This window comes from Tachyglossus aculeatus, chromosome 5 (assembly GCF_015852505.1).
Source record: "Tachyglossus aculeatus isolate mTacAcu1 chromosome 5, mTacAcu1.pri, whole genome shotgun sequence".
NCBI lineage: Eukaryota > Metazoa > Chordata > Mammalia > Monotremata > Tachyglossidae > Tachyglossus > Tachyglossus aculeatus.
The window spans coordinates 61353297-61374887 of NC_052070.1; the positions used below are offsets into that span (position 1 = coordinate 61353297).

The 21591-nt window shown below is 51.0% G+C and overlaps 1 protein-coding gene across 1 annotated transcript; it reads left to right on the top strand.

Annotated features, from left to right (window-relative positions):
- The first annotated feature begins 13712 nt into the window (after window positions 1–13712).
- On the top strand, window positions 13713–17050 carry FNDC10 (fibronectin type III domain containing 10). The gene has a single exon (XM_038746837.1). It carries the CDS (start codon window positions 14124–14126, stop codon window positions 14808–14810), a length of 687 nt encoding a protein of 228 aa, XP_038602765.1. The 5' UTR covers window positions 13713–14123; the 3' UTR covers window positions 14811–17050.
- Window positions 17051–21591: the final 4541 nt, after the last annotated feature.

Genomic DNA, 21591 nt, shown 5'->3' on the forward strand with positions numbered 1-21591 from the left:
CTGTAAAATGGGGATGAAGACTGTGAGCCCCACGTGGGACAAGCTGATCACCTTGTATCCTCCCCAGAACAGTGCTTTGCACATAGTAAGCGCTTAACAAATGCCATCATTATTATACAAACAAATCGGGTTGGACACGGTTCCTGTCCCACATGGGGCTCACAATCTCAATCCCCGTTTTACAGATGAGGTAACGGAGGCACAGAGAAGTGAAGTGACTTGCCCGAAGTCACACAGGAGACAAGTGGTGGAACAGAGCTAAAAGGGTGGAGGGGTGTGATTTGGGGGTCTTTCCAGCCCTTGGTCAGAGACTCGGGATGAGGCTGGGATTCCAAACCAACTGTGGGCTGAACCTCTGTGGCTGGAAATTGAGTACCACTCCCCATAACTGGGGCACTGGGGAGATACTGGGCCCCCTCACCCCAAAGCCAGATCTGGCAGGGGGACATTGGCCCCCATTGTTCTCGGAGTTGGGTTCAGGACCCAACTCTGCCACTCCCCCATCTCCCCTACAGTCTGCGGGGCCCCGCGGTCTCCCTTAGTGCTCACTTACCTGTCCTTCATCATCATCATCAATCGTATTTATTGAGCGCTTACTGTTTGCAGAGCACTGTACTAAGCGCTTGGGAAGTACAAGTTGGCAACATAGAGAGACAGTCCCTACCCAACAGTGGGCTCACAGTCTAAAAGGGGGAGACAGAGAACAAAACCAAACATACTAACAAAATAAAATAAATAGAATAGATATGTACAAGTAAAATAAATAGAGTAACAAATATGTACAAACATATATACATATATACAGGTGCAGTGGGGAAGGGAAGGAGGTAAGATGTGGGGGATGGAGAGGTGGACGAGGGGGAGAGGAAGGAAGGGGCTCAGTCTGGGAAGGCCTCCTGGAGGAGGTGAGCTCTCAGTAGGGCCTTGAAGGGAGGAAGAGAGCTAGCTTGGCGGATGGGCAGAGGGAGCAGGGCATTCGTGGCCCGGGGGAGGACGTAGGCCGGGGGGTCGATGGCGGGACAGGCGAGAACGAGGTACGGTGAGGAGATTAGCGGCAGAGGAGCGGAGGGTGCGGGCTGGGCTGGAGAAGGAGAGAAGGGAGGTGAGGTAGGAGGGGGCAAGGTGATGGAGACTGTCCTTGCTGAAGGTCCAGGGGGGCATCGGACCGAGCGGGACAGACCCCCTCACTGCCCCCAGACTGCTGGCTCTTCAAGCTGTGCCTCCCTTCTCCCCCAAGATCCAAAAGTCACCCCCAGGAGAGGAGCTCTTCAAGTCTGATCAGCTGCTACAACCTCTCTTTCATTCATTCATTCATTCATTCATTCATTCATTCATTCATTCATTCAATCGTATTTATTGAGCGCTGTACTAAGCGCTTGGGAAGTACAAGTTGGCAACATATAGAGATGGTCCCTACCCAACAGTGTGCTCACAGTCTAGAAGGTGGGCTCACAGTGTTAGGCACTTACTCTGTGCCAGCCACTGTACTAAGCACCGGGGTTGATCCAAGCGAATGAGGTTAGATACAGTCCCATGTCTCACATCAACCAATCTGTCAATGGTATTGATTGAGTGCTTATTATGTACAGAATCCACATGGGGCTCACACTCTTAATCCCCATTTTACAGAAGAGGTAACTGCGGCACAGGGAGATGAAGTGACTTGCCCAAGGTCACACAGCAGACATGTGATAAGCAGCATGGCTCAGTGGAAAGAGCCCAGGCTTTGGAATCGGAGGTCAGGGGTTCAAATTCCGGCCCTGCCAATTGTCAGCTGTGTGACTTTGGGCAAGTCACTTCGCTTCTCTGCGCCTCAGTTCCCTCATCTGTAAAATGGGGATGAAGACCGTGAGCCCCCCAAGGGACAACCTGATCACCTTGTACCTCCCCAAGCACTTAGAACAGTGCTTTGCACATAGTAAGCACTTAATAAATGCCATTATTATTATTATTCTGTGGTGGAGCTAAGTTGAGATCCGTGATCCTCTGACTCCCAGTTTGTGCTCTATCCATTAGGCCACATCTGGTTGAGTCCTGGCCTGTTGGTAAGTAGCCCTCTGGGCCTTTGTGGGGTAAAGAAAGGGCTGTGTGAGAGCTTCTGGGAACGCCCAAGTAGAGGCATACAGATCCCAGCATCCCCCAGCCTGATTGAGGATGGGCAGTAAGCTCTGCACACAGTAAGTGCTCCATAAATACGTTTGAATAATAATAATAATAATAATGGTATTTGTTAAGCGCTTACTATGTGCAAAGCACTGTTCTAAGCGCTGGGTAGATACAAGGTTATCAGGTTGTCCCACGAGGGGCTCACAGTCTTCATCCCCATTTTACAGATGAGGGAACTGAGGCCCAGAGAAGTGAAGTGACTTGCCCAAAGTCACACAGCTGACAAGTGGCAGAGCCAGGATTTGAACCCACGGCCTCTGACTCCAAAGCCCGGGCTCTTTCCACTGAGCCACGCTGCTTCCCCATGAAGGATGAGCCTCTGGCCCAGTAACTGAGAGGATGGGTCTGGGCACCTGGCCCAGTATTTATTCACTCATTCATTCACTCATTCATTCATTCATTCATTCATTCATTCATTCATTCATTCATTCATTTATTCATTCAATACGAATTCAATCGTATTCTTTGAGCACCTCATGCGTCCACAGCACTGTATTCATTCATTCAATCGTATTTATTGAGCGCTTACTGTGTGCAGAGCACTGTACTAAGCGCTTGGAAAGTACAATTCGGCAACAGAGACAATCCCTTCCCAACAACGGGCTCACTGTCTAGAAGGGGGAGACAGACAACAAAACAAAACAAGTAGACAGGCGTCAATACCATCAGAATAAATAGAATTAGAGAACTACAAACATCATTAATAAAATAGAGTAATAAATATGTACGAATATACACAAGTGCTGTGGGGAGACTGTACTAAGTGCTTGGGAGAGTACAATACTACAATAAACAGGCATCCCCGGCCCAAATTGAGTTTACAGTCTAGAGGGGGAGACAGACATTAATATCAACAAATAAATTACAGATATAATAATTATGGTACTTCTTAAACACTTACTATGTGCCAAGCGCAGTTCTAAGCAATGGGGTAGAAACAACTTGGGTTGGACACAGCCCCTGTCCCACGTGGGGCTCACAGTCTCAATCCCCATTTTACAGATGAGGTAACTGAGGCTCAAAGAAGCTAAGTGACTTGCCCAAGGTCACACAGCAGACAGGTGGCGGAGCGGGAATTAGAACCCATGACCTTCTACTCCCAGGCCCGTGCTCTAGCCAGGACTGAAAGGATGGGTCCGGGGCCCTGGCTCTGTGGTTTAGTGGAAAGAGCCCGGGTTTTGGGAGTCAGAGGTCATGGGTTCTAATCCCGACCCTGCCACTTGTCAGTTGTGTGACTTTGGGCAAGTCACTCCACTTCTCTGTGCCTCAGTTCCCTCATCTGTAAAATGGGGATTAAGACTTTGAGCTCCATGTGGGGCAACCTGATCATCTTGTATCCCCCCTAGTGCTTAGAACAGTGCTTGGCACATAGTAAGCGCTTAACAAATACGATCGTTATTATTCTCTGTGCCTCAGTTCCCTCATCTGTAAAATGGGGATTAAGACTGTGTGCTCCACGTGGGACAACCTGATTACCTTGTATCTCCCCCAGTGCTTAGAACAGTGCTTGGCACATAGTAAGCACTTAACAAATACGATCGTTATTATTCTCAGTTCCCTCATCTGTAAAATGGGGATTGAGACTTTGAGCACCACGTGGGACAACCTGATTACCTTGTATCTCCCCCAGTGCTTAGAACAGTGCTTGGCACATAGTAAGCGCTTAACAAATAAGATCATTATTATTCTCTGGGCCTCAGTTCCCTCATCTGTAAAATGGGGATTAAGACTGCGAGCTCCACGTGGGACAACCTGATTACCTTGTATCTCCCCCAGTGCTTAGAACAGTGCTTGGCACATAGTAAGCGCTTAACAAATACGATCGTTATTATTCTCTGGGCCTCAGTTCCCTCATCTGTAAAATGGGGATTAAGACTGTGCGCTCCACGTGGGACAACCTGATTACCTTGTATCTCCCCCAGTGCTTAGAACAGTGCTTGGCATATAGTAAGCACTTAACAAATACGATCGTTATTATTCTCAGTTCCCTCATCTGTAAAATGGGGATTGAGACTTTGAGCTCCACGTGGGACAACCTGATCACCTTGTAGCTACCCCTGTGCTTAGAACAGTGCTTGGCACATAGTAAGCGCTTAACAAATACGATCGTTATTATTCTCAGTTCCCTCATCTGTAAAATGGGGATTAAGACTGTGAGCTCCACGTGGGACAACCTGATCACCTTGTAGCTACCCCTGTGCTTAGAACAGTGCTTGGCACATAGTAAGCGCTTAACAAATACCATTATTATTATTATTATTATTAGCTACAAGCACAGACTTGGGACTCTGGGCCCAGCCCTCACCCTAGACCCCAGGGCTCTGGCTTTTCCGCTAACTCTGTTCTGTCCTTCCCTCACCCATCCCTGGCGGGAAATCCTCCGGGAGGGCCTTCCCTTGGTCACCACACTCCTATCACTTCCCGCCCGGATGAGAGATCCTTGCTTCCAGAAGCAGGGATCCGGCGGGCACCCAAAGAGTGATGCCCGGACACTTGGGAATGCCAGAGCCTCCTCCTCGCCTAACACACGGCCAAGCCTCTCAGGATCTTGCCGTCCTATCCATCTCCCTGCTCCAAACCAGAGCGGAGATCCAGCAGACGCTCCTACCCCGGGGATCAGTCAGAAAGTGCTACCTACGGTCTGACCTCAGAGAAGCAGTGTGGCTTAATCATCATCATCATCATCAATCGCATTTATTGAGCGCTTACTATGTGCAGAGCACTGTACTAAGCGCTTGGGAAGTACAAATTGGCAACATATAGAGACAGTCCCTACCCAACAGTGGGCTCACAGTCTAAGAGGGGGAGACAGAGAACAAAACCAAACATACTAACAAAATAAAATAAATAGAATAGATATGTACAAATAAAATGAATAAATAAATAGAGTAATAAATATGTACAAACATATATACATATATGCAGGGATAATGGATAGAGCAGGGGCTTGGAAGTAGGAAGGTCATGGGTTCTAATCTCCCCCTCGCCAAATGTCAGCTGTGTCCCCTTGGACACTTCACTTCTCTGGGCTTCTGTTCCTTGGCCGGAAAATGGGGATTAAGAGTGTGAGCCCCATGTGGAACAGGGACTTTGTCCAAACTGATTTCCTTGTATCTACCTCAGCGCTTGGAACAGTGCTTGGCACCTAGTAAGCGCTTAAGATAAGTTCGTTGTGGACAGGGATGGTCTCCCTTTATTGCTGTATTGTACTTTCCCGGGTGCTTGGTACAGTGCTCTGCACACAGTAAGCGCTCAATAAATGCGATCGAATGAAAGTACCATTAATAAAAGAAATAACGGAGCAAGTTCCCCAGTGTCTAATAGGCACCTGTACCCATTTCATTAATTAATTCATTCATTCAATCGTATTTATTGAGCGCTTACTGTGTGCAGAGCACTGTACTAAGCGCTTGGGATGTACAAGCTGGCAACATATAGAGACGGTCCCTACTCAACAGCGAGCTCACCCATTTGCTGAGGGGGCATCTAGGGTGCGGGCCCAGACCCATCTTTGGTCCAGGAGGGAAGCAGCGTGGCTTAGTCAATCAATCAATCAATCAATCAATCAGTGGTATTTATTGAGCGCTTACTGTGTGCAGAGCACTGTACTAAGCGCTTGGGAAGTACAAGTTGGCAACATATAGAGACAGTCCCTACCCAACAGTGGGCTCACAGTCTAAAAGATAATCATATTTATTGAGTGCTGTGTGGAGAGCACTGTATTAAATGCTTTGGACATTACGATACAGGGGACTGGCTTAGTGGGAAGAGCCTGGGCTTGGGAGTCAGAGGTCGTGGGTTCTAATCCCGGCTCTGCCACTTGTCGGCTAAGTGACCTTGGGCAAGTCACTTAAGTTCTCTGTGCCTCAGTTACCTCATCTTTAAAATGGGGATTAAGACTGTGAGCCCCACGTGGGACAACCTGATTACCTTGTATCTATCCTAGTGCTTAGAACAGTGCTTGGCACATAGTAAGAGCTTAAGACTGTGAGCCTGTTGTTGGGTAGGGATTGTCTCTATTTGTTGCCGAATTGTACTTTCTAAGCGCTTAGTACAGTGCTCTGCACACAGTAAGCGCTCAATAAATACTATTGAATGAATGAATGAATGAAAGAATGAACAAATACCATCATTATCATTATTATTATCTTTTCAGTCCTGGATAAAGCCCGGGCTTGGGAGTCAGAAGGTCACGGGTCCTAATCCCGGCTGCTGTGTGACCTTGGGCAAGTCAATTCACTTCTCTGGACCTCAGTTCCCTCATCTGTAAAATGGTGATTAAGACTGTGAGCCCTACATTCATTTATTCATTCATTCAATTGTATTTATTGAGCGCTTACTGTGTGCAGAGCACTGTACTAAGCGCTTGGGAAGTACAAGTTGGCAACAGATAGAGACGGTCCCTACCCAACAACGGGCTCACAGTCTAGAAGGGGGAGACAGGCAACAAAACATGTGGACGGGTGTCATCAGAATAAATAGAAGTAAAGCTAGATGCACATCATTAACAAAATAAATAGAATAGTAAATATGTACAAGTCAAATAAATAGAGTAATAAATCTATACAAACATATATACAAGTGCTGTGGGGAGGGGAAGGAGGTAGGGCAGGGGGGATGGGGAGGAGGAGAGGAAAAAGGGGGATCAGTCTGGGAAGGCCTCTTGGAGGAGGTGAGCTCTCAGTAGGGCTTTGAAGGGAGGAAGAGAGCTAGCTTGGCGGATGGGCAGAGGGAGGCCATTCCAGGCCAGGGGGAGGACGTGGGCCGGGGGTCGATGGTGGGGCGGGCAAGAACGAGGCACGGTGAGGAGGTGAGCGGCAGAGGAGCGGAGGGTGCGGGCTGGGCTGGAGAAGGAGAGAAGGGAGGTGAGGTAGGAGGGGGTGAGGTGATGGACAGCCTTGAAGCCCAGGGTGAGGAGTTTCTGCCTGATGCGTGGATTGATTGGTAGCCACTGGAGATTTTTGAGGAGGGGAGTAACATGCCCAGAGCGTTTCTGCACAGAGATGATCCAGGCAGCAGTGTGAAGTATAGACTGCAGTGGGGAGAGACAGGAGGACAGGGACTATGGGGTGCAGGGACTGCATCCAATCTAACTTGTATGTATGTGTGGTATTTGTTAAGTGCTATGTGCCAGGCACTGTACTAAGCGCTGGGGTGGATACAAGCAAGTCATGTTGGAGACAGACCCTGTTCCACTTGAGGCTCACGGTCTCAACCCCCATTTTGCAGATGAGGGAACAGAGGCCCATGGATTTGCAATGACTTGCCCAAGGCCATATGGCAGACAAGCGGCAGAGCAGGGATTGGAAATTACTCTATTTATTTATTTATTTATTCATTCATTTATTTATTTATTTATTTATTTTACTTGTAAATATTTATTCTATGTATTTTATTTTGTTAATATGTTTTGTTTTGTTCTCTGTCTCCCCCTTCTAGACTGTGGGACTGTCTCTATATGTTGCCAACATGTACTTCCCAAGCACTTAGTACAGTGCTCTGCACACAGTAAGTGCTCAATAAATACAATTGAATGAATGAATGACCTCTGACTCATTCACTCAATCGGCGCTTACTGTGTGCAGAGCATTGTACTAAGTGCTAGGAAAGTACAATTACACAACAAATTCCAAGCCCCATTGCTTAGAACAGTGTCTGGTACATAGCAAGCAATTATTAATAATAATAATAATAATAATAATGATGATGATGATGGCATTTGTTAAGCACTTACTATGTGCAAAGCACTGTTCTAAGCGCTGGGGAGGGTACAAGGTGATCATGTTGTCCCACGTGGGGCTCCCAGTCTTCATCCCCATTCTACAGAGGAGGGAACTGAGGCCCAGAGAAGTTAAGTGACTTGCCTAAAGTTACACAGCTGACAAGTGGTGGAGCCAGGATTAGAACCCGTGACCTCTGACTCCCAAGCCCGGGCTCTTTCCACTGAGCCATGCTGAAGTGGAGACTGAGGCTCCGAGTGGGGCGAGGTTCATTTATTCATTCATTCATTCATTCATTCAATTGTATTTATTGAGCGCTTACTGTGTGCAGAGCACTGTACTAAGCGCTTGGAAAGTCCAATTCATCAACAGAGATGGTCCCTACCCAACCACAAGCTCACAGTCTAGAAGGGGGAGATGGACAACAACCCAAAACAAGTATGGTGGGGAGGGGAACCCCTCCATTCATTCATTCATTCAATCGTATTTATCGAGCGCTTACCGTGTGCAGAACACTGGACTAAGCGCTTGGGAAGTCCAAATTGGCAACATCTAGAGACGGTCCCTACCCAACAGCAGGCTCACAGTCTAGAAGGGGGAGACAGGCAACAAAACAAAACATATTCACAAAATAAAATAAATAAATGGAATAGTAAATATGTACAAGTAAAATAAATAGAGTAAGAAATGTGTACAAACATATATACACATATACAGGTCACACATATATAGTATATACACAGATAGTATACATATATACATATACATATATAGTATATATAGTATACATATATAATATATATATATATATATATAGTACTCCAGCCACCCCTCCCTCCCCTCCCACCTCCCCAGCAGCTGAAGCCTCAAAGCCCTACTGAGAGCTCACCTCCTCCAGGAGGCCTTCCCAGACTGAGCCCCCCCCTTTTCCTCTGCTCCTCCTCCCCTCCCCATCGCCCCGACTCCTTCCCTCTCCCTACCCCCTTCCCCTCCCCACAGCACTTTGTATATTTGTACATGTTTATTACTCTATTTTATTCATGGTGTGTCTATAGCTATAATTCTATCAATCAATCGTATTTATTGAGCGCTTACTGTGTGCAGAGCGCTTGGGAAGTACAAGTTGGCAACATCTAGAGACAGTCCCTACCCAACAGTGGGCTCACAGTCTAAAAGGGGGAGACAGAGAACAAAACCAAACATACTAACAAAATAAAATAAATAGAATAGATATGTACAAAAATAAATAAATAAATAGAGTAATAAATATGTACAAACATATATACATATATACAGGTGAATATAATAATAGAGACATAATTCTATGTCTCTATTCCGATGCTAGTGATGCCTGTCTGTTTGACTGTTGTGTCGCCTGTCTCCCCCTCCAAGGCTGTGAACCTGTTGTTGGATAGGGGCTGTATCTGTTGCCTAATTGTACTTTCCAAGCGCTTAGTCCAGTGCTCTGCATGCAGTAAGCGCCCAATAAACACGATTGAATGAAGAACAGTGCTTGGCACACAGTAAGCGCTTAACAAATGCCATCACTATTATTATTATGAGTGAATGAATGCTGAATTGTCCTTTCCAAGCGCTTAGTCCAGTGCTCTGCACGCAGTAAGCGCCCGATAAACACGATTGAATGAAGAACAGTGCTTGGCACACAGTAAGCACTTAACAAATGCCATCACTATTATTATCATGAGTGAATGAATGCCGAATTGTCCTTTGCAAGCGCTTAGTCCAGTGCTCTGCACGCAGAAAGCACCCAATAAACACAACTGAATGAAGAACAGTGCTTGGCACACAGTAAGCGCTTAACAAATGCCATCACTATTATTATTATGAATGAATGAATGCCGAATTGTCCTTTCCAAGCACTTAGTCCAGTGCTCTGCACGCAGTAAGCGCCCAATAAACACGATTGAATGAAGAACAGTGCTTGGCACACAGTAAGCGCTTAATAAATGCCATCACTGTTATTATTATGAATGAATGAATGCCGAATTGTCCTTTCCAAGCGCTTAGTCCAGTGCTCTGTATATATGCTTCCTGTATATATGCTTCCTGTATATATGTATATATGTTTGTACATGTTTGTTACTCTATTTATTTATTTATTTATTTTACTTGTGCATATCTATTCTATTTATTTTATTTTGTTAGTATGTTTGGTTTTGTTCTCTGTCTCCCCCTTTTAGACTGTGAGCCCACTGTTGGGTAGGGACTGTCTCTATATGTTGCCAACTTGTACTTCCCAAGCGCTTAGTACAGTGGTCTGCACTCAGTAAGCGCTCAATAAATACAATTGATGATGATGATGATGATGCTCTGCACGCAGTAAGCACCCAATAAACACGATTGAATGAAGAACAGTGCTTGGCACACAGTAAGCGCTTAACAAATGCCATCACTATTATTATTATGAATGAATGAATGAATGCCGAATTGTCCTTTCCAAGCGCTTAATCCAGTGCTCTGCACGCAGTAAGCGCCCGATAAACACGATTGAATGAAGAACAGTGCTTGGCACACAGTAAGCGCTTAACAAATGCCATCACTATTATTATTATGAGTGAATGAATGCCGAATTGTCCTTTCCAGGCGCTTAGTCCAGTGCTCTGCACACAGTAAGCGCCCGATAAACACGATTGAATGAAGAACAATGCTTGGCACTCAGTAAGCGCTTAACAAATGCCATCACTATTATTATTATGAGTGAATGAATGCCGAATTGTCCTTCCCAAGCGCTTAGTCCAGTGCTCTGCAAGCAGTAAGCTCCCGATAAACATGATTGAATGAAGAACAGTGCTTGGCACACAGTAAGCGCTTAACAAATGCCATCACTATTATTATTATGAGTGAATGAATGCCGAATTGTCCTTTCCAAGCGCTTAGCCCAGTGCTCTGCACGCAGAAAGCGCCCGATAAACACGACTGAATGAAGAACAGTGCTTGGCACACAGCGCTTAACAAATGCCATCACTATTATTATTATGAATGAATGAATGAATGCCAAATTGTCCTTTCCAAGTGCTTAGTCCAGGGCTGTGCATGCAGTAAGCGCCCAATAAACACGATTGAATGAAGAACAGTGCTTGGCACACAGTAAGCGCTTAACAAATGCCATCACTATTATTATTATGAGTGAATGAATGCATCTGTTGCCAAATTGTCCTTTCCAAGCGCTTAGCCTAGTGCTCCGCACACAGTAAGCGTTCAATAAATGACTCAGTGTAAGAGCCCGGGCTTGGGAGTCAGAGGTCATGGATTCTAATAATACTAATGATGGCATTTATTAAGCACTTTCTATATATATGTATATAGTATATACATATATATGACCTGCATATATGTATATATGTTTGTACATATTTATTACTCTATTTATTTTACTTGTACATATTTACTATTCTAATTATTTATTTATTTTATTTTGTTAATATGTTTTGTTTTGTTGTCTGTCTCCACCTTCTAGAATGTGAGCCCGCTGTTGGGTAGGGACCGTCTCTATATGTTGACAACTTGTACTTCCCAAGCGCTTAGTACAGTGCTCGGCACACAGTAAGTGCTCAATAAATACGATTGAAAGAATGAATGAATGAATGAATGAATGCACCTGTTGCCGAATTGTCCTTTCCAAGCGCTTAGCCCAGTGCTCCGCACACAGTCGGTGCTCAATAAATACGATTGAATGAAGAACAGTGCTTGGCATGTAGTAAGCGCTTAACAAATGCCATCATTATTATTATTATTATTATTATTATGAATGAATGAATGCATGTTGCCGAATTATCCTTTCCAAGCGTTTAGTCCAGTGCTCCGCACACAGTCGGCGCTCAATATTCATTCAATTGTATTTATTGAGCACTTACTGTATGCAGAGCACTGTACTAAGTGCTTGGGAAGTACAAATATGAATGAATGAATGCACCTGTTGCTGAATCAATAATAATAAATAATAATGGCATTTATTAAGTGCTTACTATGTGCAAAGCACTATTCTAAGCACTGGAGAGGTTACAAGGTGATCAGGTTGTCCCACGTGGGGCTCACAGTCAACCCCCATTTTACAGATGAGGGAACTGAGGCACAGAGAAGTGAAGTGACTTGCCCAATGTCACACAGCTGACAGTTAGTGGAGCTGGGATTTGAACCCATGACCTCTGACTCCAAAGTCCGGGCTCTTTCCACTGAGCCACGCTGCTTCTCCTAATTGTCCCTTCCAAGCATTTAGCCCAGTGCTCCGCACACAGTTGGCGCCCGAGAAATACGACTGAATGGAGAACAGTGCTTGGCAAGTAGTAAGCACTTCGCAGATTTCATCAATCAATCAATCAATCATATTTATTGAGCGCTTACTGTGTGCAGAACACTGGACTAAGCACTTGGGAAGTACAAGTTGGCAACATAGAGAGACAGTCCCTACCTAACAGTGGGCTCACAGTCTAGAAGGGGAAGACAGAGAACAAAACCAAACATATTAACAAAATAAAATAAATACAATAGATATGTACAAGTAAAATAAATAAATAAATAGAGTATAAATCCGTACAAACACATATACATATATACAGGTGCTGTGGGGGAGGGAAGGAGGTAAGGCGGGGGGGATGGAGCGAGGGAGGAGGGGGAGAGGAAGGAAGGGGCTCAGTCTGGGAAGGCCTTCTGGAGGAGGTGAGCTCTCAGTAGGGCCTTGAATCAATCAATCAATCGTATTTATTGAGTGCTTACTGTGTGCAGAACACTGTACTAAGCGCTTGGGAAGTACAAGTTGGCAACATATAGAGACAGTCCCAACCCAACAGTTGGCTCACAGTCTAGAAGGGGGAGACAGAGAACAAAACCAAACATATTAACAAAATAAAATAGAATAGATATGTACAAGTAAAATAAATAAATAAATAGAGTAATAAATCCGTACAAACATATATACGTATATACAGGTGCTGTGGGGGAGGGAAGGCGGGAGGGATGGAGAGGGGGAGGAGGGGGAGAGGAAGGAGGGGGCTCAGTCTGGGAAGGCCTCCTGGAGGAGGTGAGCTCTCAGTAGGTACTTGAAGGCCCATCTCATCATTATTATCATTCGTCATTCATTCATTCATCATTCATCATTATGAATGACTGAATGCATGCTTATGCTGTGCCGAAGCAGCTTGGCTCAGTGAAAAAGAGCCCGGGCTTTGGAGTCAGAGGTCATGGGTTCAAATCCCGGCGCCGCCAATTGTCAGCCGTGTGACTTTGGGCAAGTCACTTCACTTCTCTGGGCCTCAGTTCCCTCATCTGTAAAATGGGGATGAAGACTGGGAGCCCCCCGTGGGACAACCTGATCACCTGGTAACCTCCCCAGCGCTTAGAACAGTGCTTTGCACACAGTAAGCGCTTAATAAATGCGATCATTATTATTATTATTATCTGCTGCCGAATTGTGCTTTCCGAGCGCTTAGCCCAGCGCTCCGCCCGCAGTCGGCCCTCGACGAATGCGATTGGATGGATGAATGAACACATCTGTTGCCGAATTGGTCATGAATGAATGAATGAATAAATGAATGAATGAGTGGAGCCTCGCAGCCGGGAGCGGGTTAAGTCGGGCGGGGCCGCTCTCTCTGTCTCTGTGTCTCTGAGTGTCTCTGCGTGTGTGTGTGTGTGTGTGTGTGTGTGTGTGTGTGCGTGCGTGTGTGTGTGTGTCCGCCCCGCACTGGGGAGGGGGAGGCCAAAGGGGGTGGGGAAAAGGGGGAGGGCACTCGGCTCGTCTCTGGGATTGGCCAAGTCCCTTCCCCTTTTCCCCCTTTTTTCCCTTTTTCCCCTCTCCGGCCTTGGGCAGGAGGGCCGGGCCCATCCAGAGGGAAAGGACCTGCTGCTGCTGGCCCGGCCCCCCCCAGGCCTCCAGCCGGACCCCCACCGGACCACGGACCCCCCCCTCACCCCCCAGCCGGACCCCCGAGCCGGGAGGAAGGGTCTGCGGGGCTCGGCCCCCCACTCCCGCCCCACCCGAAGAGCCGGTCCTGCGGAGGATGCTGCGGAGGAGGAGGAGGCGGAGGATGCTGTGGAGGATGCGGATACTTCCATCATCCCACCGTATTGATTGAGTGCTTAGTTACCGCGTGCAGAGCCCTGCGCTAGGCGCTGGGATGCTGCGCGCATGACCTTCCCCTGAGCCCTCCCAGGGCCCTGCGCTGGGATGCTGTGCGCGTGACCTTCCCCTGACCCCTGACCCCTGACCCTTGCGGAGGGGCGATGCTGTGGCCTCCGGTGCTCCCCGCGCTGCTGGGCCTCCTGGTCCCGGGGGGCTGCGACCCGGCGGTGGGCCCGGCGGAGGCCGACCCCCCATGGTGCCCCTACAAGGTGCTGGGCACCGGGCCCGGGGCGGGGGCCTCCCGGCTGTGCTTCCGCGCCCCGCAGCGGGATTTCCGCTGCCCGCGCCGCGGGTGCCAGGTGTTCCGCTCGGCCGGCCGCTCGCTGGTGGCCAACGTCCTGCGCAACAGCAGCGTGCTGCTGCAGTGGGGCCCCCCGCCCGCCGCGCCCCCCGCCCGCCTCCGCGGCTTCGCCCTCACCTGCTCCTGGCGCGGGGCCTACACGCGCTTCCAGTGCGACCGCGTCCAGCTCGGCGCCGCCTGCCGCGACTACCTCGTGCCCGACCTGCACGACAGCGTGCGCTACCGCCTGTGCCTGCGGCCCCTGCTGCGGCCCCTGCGCGGCCGGCCCTCCCGCCCTGACCACCCGCCGGCCCCCGACGCCGACTGCGTGGAGTTCGCCGCCCAGCCCGCCGCCCTGCGGGACCCGGTGGTCGCCGTGACCGCCGTCGGAGGGGCCATCTGCGTCATGCTCGTGGGCATCTGCCTGCTCGTCGCCTACACCACCGAGAACCTCGCCCACCCGGCCGGACCACGCCGCCCCGCCGCCCCCCGGACGCCTAGGACCTGACCCGGGACCCGTCCTGGCCGGAGGATGGGGAGGGGGCCGGGACCCGGCCCCCTGACACATCACCCAGAACCTCGTGCACCCTGCCGGATGATGCCCCGCCGCACCCCGGATGCCCAGGACCTGACCCAGGACCTGCCCCGGCCGGCCGGAGGAGGAGGAGGGGGTGAGGACCCAGCCCCCTGACACAACACCCAGAACCTCGTGCACCCCTCCATAGTCTGCCCCACAGCACCCTGAGGGCCCAGGACCTGACCGAGACTCGCCCTGGCTGGCCGGAGGAAGGGGAGGGGGCAAGGACCCAGCCCCCGACACATCCCCCAGAACCTCGTGCACCCTGCCGGATGACACCCTGCTGCACCCCGGCCACCCAGGACCTGACCCGCACCGGCCCCTGGCCAAAGGAGGGGGAGGAGGGGGCAAGGCCCAGCCTCCCGACACATCACTGAGAAGTACACCCCCTCCACACCCCGGAGCTCCACTCCAGCTCTCCGAGAGCCCAGGCCCTGGCCGGAGGATGGGGAGGGGGTGAGTATCCAGCCCCCTGACGCATCACCCAGAACCTCATGCACCCTGTCATAGGCCGCTCTACAGCACCCCGGGAGCCTAGGCCCTGACCGGGATCCTGAAGAGGGGGAGGGGGCACGGGCCCCGCAACCCCCCCTCTGGAGGTACTCCCGCTGCCCCTCTGGGCACTCCCCGGCCCGGAGGATTCAGGCTATAGGATCCAACCCCCTTCCCGGGACCCTCCATCCCGACCTTCCCAGACAGGTGAGGCGGGGAGAGCTGCCTGGGGCTGTCAGGGTCCTCAGAAGCCACCCCTCCATCTCTTCATTCAGAAAAATCTAGCAGTTGTCTCATCGCTGCCACGGCCAGAGGAGGCAGAAAAAATGCCCGGTCAGAGCTTCCTATTTAGGAAAAGTCCCAGTACCAAGCAGGGCCAGGCAAGGATGCTCCGCGTATCCTGATCAGAGGAGTTGGCCGTCTCGACTTCCTACCATAGGTCTGCCCCTCTGCGGGCACCCCGGCCCTCAAACATTCCCACCCGGCCCCTACCTCACCCCAGCGTGTTTGTCTGATGTCCTGGTTTTTCCTTAGAGGAGCCCCGAGGCATTGTAGCAGCCCCAGGGGTCCTCGCTGCCTTTCCTGGGAGCTTTTTTTGGGTGGGGGGGGGATTTCTTCTGTTCCTGGGAAGAGCCATCTTACCTGTGTACAGCCCATAACCACGGTTCAGACTCAGTCCAGTCCGGGGCAGGAGCCCTGTGGGCGGGCAGGCCTTATGCCCGAGGAGGATCCCGAGTTTCCTGGAAGAAGAAGCCCAAGGCCACAGCTGGGAGCTTGAAGCGCATTCGGTCGGCGGTTGGTGGTCGGTCCATCGCAACCTGCAGCTGTTGGCAGAAGTCCGTGCGGGCCAAATCGGGGAGAGGGGCTGGGCTGAAGTATGGTCTCTTCCTCCTTTCAAGCGTGCAGGTAGCTCCCCCTTCTCTGCTTGCCCCTGGAGTCTCAGGTTTTTTTGGGGGGGGGCGGGCGGGAACGACCATATGGTTTAGAGCCAACCTTCAATGTCTGTGAATCTGTGCCTTAGTGGTGAAAGGTCTCCCAGTCATGCCCACCACCTCCTGCCCCCCACACCGACCCACTCCTCCAGGGGCTAAGTCTGCCCACATCCAACTGCCGCTCTTGATTTCCCATGGGACGGGCAATAAGATTCCAGAAGCTGAAGCTTCTGACCCTCCCGAATGGAGTCCCAGACCACCCCATTCTCCTGGGAGCCTTGGCTGTGAGTGAGTTGGTTGGGGGGTGGGACTCCAGAAGCCCTCCCTCCCACCCCTCTCGGGTTTTTGTCCCAAATCAATTAATCAGTGGTACTTATTGAGAGCTTACCAAGTGCAGAACACTGTACTCTGTCCCAAGCACTTGGAAGAGAACAGTCCAACAGAGTGGGTGGAAACGATCCCTGCCCACAGAGAGCTCACGAGAAGACATCACCGTGGGGGCCCGGGTCCCTTGGTGTTTTCCGAGTTCACGTGAGCCCGAGAAAGGGGGCTGCCGGGGGTGGGCCTTGGTCAGCCAGAATCAAGAGAGGCATTTCCACGCAGTGGAGTTAAGCGGGTTTGTCTCTCCTGGGAGGTGGGAATGGGACCGTCATCATTATTATTGTTAGAGTATTTATTAAGTGCTTACTCTGTGCTGAGTACCGTGCTAAGCACTGGGTAGGTCCAAATAAACAGTTCAGATCCTGACCGTGTCTCATGGTGTAAGTCGGGGAGGGCGGACCGATAGAGAAACGGGAATAAACGGTACCGTGTGAAAGCTACTAGAAACAGAAGTGAGAGAAGATGACGATGGTACGGGGCGGGGTGGGGGGGGGAGTCCTCGGGCTCTTGGCCTTGATCAGCCCCCTCCCGGCACTCCGTCACTGCAGGGATGGGTGTCGGTGGCAGTGAGGGGCTGCTCCGGACCCCCGGCGGGGGAGTCACCCGTCTCTCGCAGCTGATGTTCTGCTCCTTTTCCCTCACCCATCCTCCCTCGCAGGGACCCCCACTGCTGGGTTCTTGTGGGTCCGAGCGGTCGCACTCTGCAGTGGGGCCCGGAACCGGGGGTCCCCGAGTTCTCTGGGGAGGGGCCGGTAGCCCAGAGATCTGGGTGAAGCCAGTCGCACAGCTGGCTCCCGCCTCCCCGTGCCAACTGCTCCGTGGGCAGGAGTACGGAGGGCAGCTGCCGCTCCAGCTCCTCCTCTCCACGGTGTCCTCACCTGACGTCCTCTCCCGACGTCCTCACCCGACGTCCTCTCCCGATGCCCTCACCCGGCCTGCAGGAACTGCTCCTGGTGATGGAAGGGGAGTGGTTGTTGAGCGGCACCCAAGAGGATCAACGCCACAAGCTGGAAAGGACGTACCACCAACTCCCAAGTGGCCACCCTGATGGGGAGGAGATGGGCTGGGGGTAATACAAAATGGTGGATAATGAGGGATCAGGGAGGCGGCTGTGCCGGGAGAGGGCCAGCGGCGAAGACCGCCAGGCCTCGGCATTTGGGAGAACCAGGAGGAAGGGAAAGTTGGGACCTTCCGCGTGGATAAACCACAAAGAGGATAAACAACAGTTGGCTTTGGGGGAGTTGCCCCCCTGCCCCGCAACTCCCCATCTCCCCGAGGGCACAAGCAGCGTGGCTCAGTGGAAAGAGCCCGGGCTTTGGAGTCAGAGGTCATGGGTTCAAATCCCGGCCCCGCCAACTGTCAGCTGTGTGACTTTGGGCAAGTCACTTAACTTCTCTGCGCCTAGTTACCTCATCTGTAAAATGGGGATGAAAACTGTGAGCCCCCCCATGGGACAATTTGATCACCTTGTAACCTCCCCAGCGCTTAGAACAGTGCTTTGTGCTTAACAAATACCATCATTATTATTATTATCTAGCTTCCCTAAATACTGAAGGAGACAATTTCACTCCTCAGGGGAGGGGGGTGACTGAATATCAATTAAGGGTATCTACTGAGTGCACAATTTCACTCCTCAGGGGAGGGGGGTGACTGAATATCAATCAAGGGTATCTACTGAGTGCACAATTTCACCCCTCAGGTGAAATTAAGGGTCAATTAAGGGTATCTACTGAGTGCTTACCATATGCAGAGCACTGTACTGAGTGCCTGGGAGAATACAGTCCAGTTAATAGACATGATTTCTGCTAGTAATGCCGGGATTGGAATCTCCTCATCAAAGGGGGTTCCAGCCTGAATCAATCAATCATATTTACTGAGCGCTTACTGTGTGCAGAGCACTGTACTAAGCGCTTGGGAAGTACAAGTTGGCAACATATGAAGGCAACACCCTGAAGGTGGCTGGTCAGCTCAGAAATGCACCTCTGAGCCAGGGTTAAGGGTGACAGCTAGGTCATGGGGAGGGTAAGGGGAACGGGATCCCTTCCCAGCGTGGTTGGGGGGTGGAGAGGTCCCAGTTTGACTCTCGGGGCCTTAGAGCTGTTGGGCAGCGGAGAGTTGGTCTGCCCAAGGACCCGGATTTTCCCGCTGTGGGGTGGGCATTGGGGGAGCAGAGCCCGGACCCGACAGAGACGTGAGAGGAGCCCCAGAGCACCCACAGAAGCGGCAATTACTTCCCTGGTAATTGCACGGTGCCATCCTGCTGCCCCTGCTCTGCCCGCCCCCCGTCCCACCCAGCTGCTCTGCGGGCAGCTATGGAAACTTTGCAGACCGCCCATGTGGGGAGGGGAAAAAGTGGGGGCGGCAAGGGAGCCTAGCAGACCTCCCTCCCCACCCCCACCCCAGATCTGCAGTGCCCAGGGCCCTCCGGAGGGCCCTCGCCCTCTTCTGTCCTCGCAGCTGGAGCAGAAGTTTAACTCGGGTCACCAACGTGGGCCCATTTACATGCCCAAGTAACACTACTGGAGTGTAGAGACAGCCCATCTGGATGTTGGTGGGGAGAGAAAGGGTTGAATTCCAGCTGTGTGCAGCTGGAGAGTGGCCCCCTTTTCCTCCCAAGTTGGGGGAGATAGAACGTGCATGCCCCCTCCAAACACACATATGTGCGCGGGCACTCGCTCTCTCTATAGAGAACTGAGGAGATATAGGGCAGACGTGGTTCCTGTCTGCGGAGACCGACACACAGTCCTGCTGACCCTCTACAGAGGTTAAGGATCAACGCTCTCCGGCCCTCATCAAAAGGCCCCAACCAGGTTGCCGTCCTCCTCAGCCCCAGGAGCTCCTGGCCCCAGTTCTGGCCCTGAGCAGCCGAAACAGCCTTGAGCTGGGGAGGGGGAGAAATCTATGTCCCGATTAGTCCTGGGCCCTCCATCAGCACATGTTTGTTCTGGGATCCACAGGCAAGAACATCTCGATTTCTCTCCATCAATCAATCGTATTTATTGAGTGCTTACTGTGTGCAGAGCACTGTACTAAGCGCTTGGGAAGTACAAGTTGGCAACATATGGAGACGGTCCCTACCCAACAGTGGGCTCACAGTCTAGAAGGGGGAGACAGAGAACAAAACAAAATATATTAACAAAATAAAATAGAATAGATATGTACAAGTAAAATAAATAGAGTAATAAATACGTACAAACATATGTACATATATACAGGTGCTGTGGAGAAGGGAAGGAGGTAAGGTGGGCTGGGAGTGAGAGCCCCCATCTCGGCCCCAGTCCGCTGCCTTCCCTGGATTGGAGGGTCCTGTCCCTCAGCTGGGCCTCTGTCTGGCCCTCCCCACGTTCCCATGGTATCTTCCTTTTGACCTGATTATCCCTCCCACCTAGTAGTGTTGGTATTTATAAACTGCTTACCGTGTGCAGAACACCGTTCTGAGCGCTGGCAAAGAATACACAGGTCCCTGGCCCTCAAGCGAGTCATAATCTGGGAATGTAAGTAGAGCAGGGGGGACTGGAGGCAGAGACACCAGGAGTGGTGAAACAATAAAACACTAAAACGGCATAAAAGTGAGGACCAAATCAGTAGGGCGCCGTGGCTAGAATAGCAGAATTACAGGCTCCTCGTGGGTCAGATCTCGCCACCGACCTCTCGCCCACGTCCTGCCTCTGGCCTGGAATGCCAGCCCTCCTCACATCAGACTGACAATTCCTCTCCCTCCCTTCAAAGCCTTATTGAAAGTACATCTCCAAGGCACCTTCCCTGACTAAGCCCTACTTTCCTCTTCTCCCACTCCCTTCTGCATCGCCCCGACTTGTTCCCTTTATTCATCCCCCCACCAACCAGGCCGCACAGCACTTACGTACCTGAGTCTAATTTATTTATTTATATTAATGCTTGTCTTCCCCCTCTAGACTGTGAACTCACTGTGGGCAAGGAACCTGTCGGCTATATCGTTATATTGTACACTCCCGAGTGCTTAGAACAGTGCTCTGCACACAGTAAGCGCTCAGTAAGTACGATCGATTGACTGACAAGACCCATCCTTACCATTGGGACCGCTCCCGAGGTTTTGTGGCAGTCTCAGGCTGTGCCCTCTGTCCCACCGGGTTGGTGGGGTCTCCGCGATGGCACGGAGGAGACCCGGTTTCAGGTCCTGGTGAGGTAACGTGGCTGGGCGTCCCGTGGGGAGGAGTCCAAGAGCACCCGACAGCTGGTTTTATCCCCGGCCCGGTGTGCCCGAAGGCCGTCCGGAGAAGGAGCCTTCAGTGGTGGGAGGTGAGGCGGTGGGTATTGGAGAAGTGTGGCCTAGTGGCTAGAGCGCGGGCTTGAGAGTCAGAGGTCCCGGGTTCTAATCCCGGCTTTGCCACCTGTCTGCTGTGTGACCTTGGGTAAGTCACTTCGCTTCCTCTGAGCCTCAGTTACCTCATCTGGAAGATGGGGATTAAGAGCATGAGCCCCATGTGGGACATAGATTGGGTCCAACTTGATTACCTGGTATCTACCCGAGCGCTGAGAACAGTGCGTGGCTCTTAGTAGGTGTTTAACAAATACGTGGCTCAGTGGAAAGAGCACGGGCTTGGGAGTCAGAGGTCATGGGTTCTAATTCCGGCTCCGCCACGTGTCTGCTGTGTGACCTTGGGCAAGTCATTTCACTTCTCTGAGCCTCAGTGACCTCATCTGTAAAATGGAGATGAAGACCGTGAGCCCCACGTGGGACAACCTGATCACCTTGTATCCCTCCCGGCGCTTAGAACAGTGCTTCGCGCATAGTAAACGCTTAACAAATGCCGTCATTGTTGTTATTAGATACCGATTGCTTCTCTCGACCACCTCCTCCCCGCAAGCCCACTGGCAGCCAGCATCAGCCAGGCAGAGGGGTCGATAAATACATAAATGCTGTGAGG